The 2,930-nt window shown below is 39.8% G+C and overlaps 1 protein-coding gene across 1 annotated transcript in view; it reads left to right on the top strand.

Moving 5' to 3' along the window:
- The first annotated feature begins 1,245 nt into the window (after window positions 1-1,245).
- Window positions 1,246-2,930, top strand: part of LOC109302621 (SH3 domain-binding glutamic acid-rich-like protein) — a 90,781-nt gene continuing 89,096 nt past the window's right edge. Inside the window, exon 1 of the mRNA XM_019524246.1 lies at window positions 1,246-1,464. Within this exon, the coding sequence (XP_019379791.1) occupies window positions 1,420-1,464 (45 nt within the window). The 5' untranslated portion in view covers window positions 1,246-1,419. The remainder of the gene's footprint in view (window positions 1,465-2,930) is intronic.

Raw genomic sequence — 2,930 nt, 5'->3', positions numbered from 1 at the left:
ATGGCAGGGGGTCAGACTTGATGATCTGCTCAGGTCCCTATCGACCCTACCAACTATGAAACTATGACTTCTTTTATTTCTTGACTGTCTTTTGCTTCCATCTCGGAGAAGAATGAACTGAGAAATATTTAGAGTGCTTTAAAATAACTATTTCAGTGCTTTTCGCAAATTTGGGGGGGATTTCTGTTAAGGATTTAAATTATTGTTCACACAACAGACCACAGCATCTTTAAAACTGGACAGTGGATAAATTAGGCTAACAACTTACTACTAATCAGATTGCTTACTACTGCGAATATTTCCCTGTTAAAGTCAGCAGTAATGAACATTATGTTTGCATTTGTTATGGGATTAGATTCTGAGGTCTTCCTTTAAAAAGTTACACAGGTATTAAAAATGATGTCCGGAATTGAGACCTACGTTCTTCAGGCCAAATTCACCTATGGTGTCGAGCGCATTTATACCAGAATCTAATCTGGCCCTTCCAGTTTAGTGATAAGATAAAATTTTACATTGGTAAAGTAACTTTCCTTCTGAAAGTTTCCCAAAAGCTAAGAAATAAGCAGTCCCACTCCATCAGACAGCATCAGGTGGAAACCTAGCACCCTGCACTCTTCAGAGGGAGGGAATATTTTTACAAAGAAAAAGCATAGCTCCTCTCTAACAAAGAGTAGGGGGAGATTTTCACTGGCCATGCAGAACACAGTAACATTCTGTTTTAGGGTCTCATGCATAAAATCATTCAAATCTCGCTCCAAAAAATAATGCATAACTTATATCTCAGCGGAGAGCCAGAGCCAGGAAGCATGGCATGTGATCTGAATTCCTCAAAGCTCAGGATATTTGGAGCTTCGGCTTAGTTCAGGGTAATCTCCACTACTGTTGCTTTCAAACCGTATGCATGATTTTCAAGTCAAGCTCTTATTTAGGTCAGAGAGAGAGGGTGTGGCCCCCTACATACAAGGAGCTGATATGAAAGTGCTGACACAATTTTAAACATTGTCCTGCTGCTTTGTGAGAAGGTCTAGCACTGAGATCCCTTTCCTTTCTCCCAAAACACTTCTCTTGCCTTGTCTGATTGGTGCACCACTTTCCCTTGCCTTTTATGGACTGTCACCCGGTCAATCTAAAGTGATGAGGCCAGAGGCAGGTGCAAATCCCCCTGCTATGGATACTTTTACCAACCAATCCTTTACTGGCCTCTAGACTCCCAAAATACCTAAGAGCCAATGAAGTAGGGAAACCCATGGTATCAGTGGGTGGGAAAGGCTGAACTCATTAGAGAGATGTAAAAGGGGGATTCATTTGGGATTCTGGCTACCCTAGAAGCTCCTGCATGTTAGGATTACTTTCACAGCTCCAGTGACTTGTTGATAACAAACTTGTTTGTTCTACGGATTCATTTTTATTGTTGCCAGAATGGTGATCAAAGTCTTTGTAGCCACCATTTGTGGCTCTACAGCGGTAGGTGTCTCATTTAATGTATGTTTAATCCTCACTTAGGAACAGTGTGTTTTGTGAATTAACATTTGTCTACATATGGACTAGTTAGCAGGATAGTCTGGACCTTAACATGCAAAAGACACCAAGAGGTCTTTACTCTTGTGTCTGCTAGCTAATTCTTGCAAGTGTCTCAGCATGCAGAGAATTGCGATTAATGTGGCCTGTTTGTATCTAATTTCTAATTATACTTAATATATTTATGTATAACATGTCATGTCAACTGCACACTTTAAAACTATTTGCAAACTATTTATACAACATATGTGCATAGAGGGAGGGGTTACAGTATTCCCACAAAATATTGAACTAAGCTATTTACAGTAGAAATTATGTAAATTATTTTTTGAGAAATACTTTGTGACTTTGTAAGAATGTAACAGTGTTGCCTAGGAGTGGTATTTCCAGGAAAGAGCTGAAACTAAAGCACAGATAATTTATACAGAGGATTCCTAATGATTATCTCCTCCCTCTGCTCCCACCTCCTTTTTGTCTCTTGTTTTGCTATACTGTGGATTTTTAGTTTTGAAGCTTGTTGCTGCAGTTGTCAGCCCAGCGCACTGGCTGAAATAAAGGGCATGTGAACAGAAGAGAGGGCTGGAAGTCCACAGGAGGTGGAAACTGGGAAAGGACTGTTTCCTTTTATATCCAGTTCCCAGAGGAGCTCACATTGCAGCTTTGCCTTGGCAAGCACTCAGTCACAGTGACACTATTAAACAAACTGGCTGGTGCAGGCACATAACTGTAACTACATCTCTAGTTCTCTGACACCAACACCACCTCCTTAAGAAACTTCCAGAGTTTAAAGCTCTGGAAAAGCTGGAGAGCCAGTGTCCTTCATAAATGATCTAAGAAGAGCCCTCACTAAACCAAAATCGGGCTGTAACAAAGAAACTTCAAAACTCTTACTAACTTTGGTTAGCAATGGTTTTTTATTAAGTTAAAATTCCTTAATTACTGCAGTCATTTTAGACCTCTTTTGCCAACCTTTTGATTTTAACTATAAAAGTATTATTTGCCTACCATATACAAACTTACCATGTTCTTTTGTGAAGTGATTTGTACCTACCTTTATTTCCAATCAGCTGTCCCCAGTGAAAGGTTGCAAGGATGACTGAAGTCACTCTGCAGAGTTTTCTGATGTGTGTAATGGCTGTCATTTTTGGTCATTCCAAGGAATGAATCTGACACTGAACTCAAAATGAACCCCTATGGCTTGGGCTCAAGGAGTAAGGACCCAGTTCCACAAAACACTTAATTGTGTACTTAAATTGATATCAAGGGGACTACCCATAAGTTTAGAATTAAGCATCTTCAGATGCTTTGCTAAATTAGAATCTTAATCCTCTAGCTGGCAGTTATAGCAAATTCCTCTCCATGTTGGAAGACACTGAAGAGGATGTATAGAGCAGTGGTTCTCATCCTTTTTT

Source organism: Gavialis gangeticus, unplaced genomic scaffold (assembly GCF_001723915.1).
Source record: "Gavialis gangeticus isolate Ggan-Ray unplaced genomic scaffold, GavGan_comp1, whole genome shotgun sequence".
Taxonomy (NCBI): domain Eukaryota; kingdom Metazoa; phylum Chordata; order Crocodylia; family Gavialidae; genus Gavialis; species Gavialis gangeticus.
The sequence above is the reverse complement of the archived record's forward strand: the minus strand, read 5'-3'. Positions and strand labels throughout refer to the sequence as shown.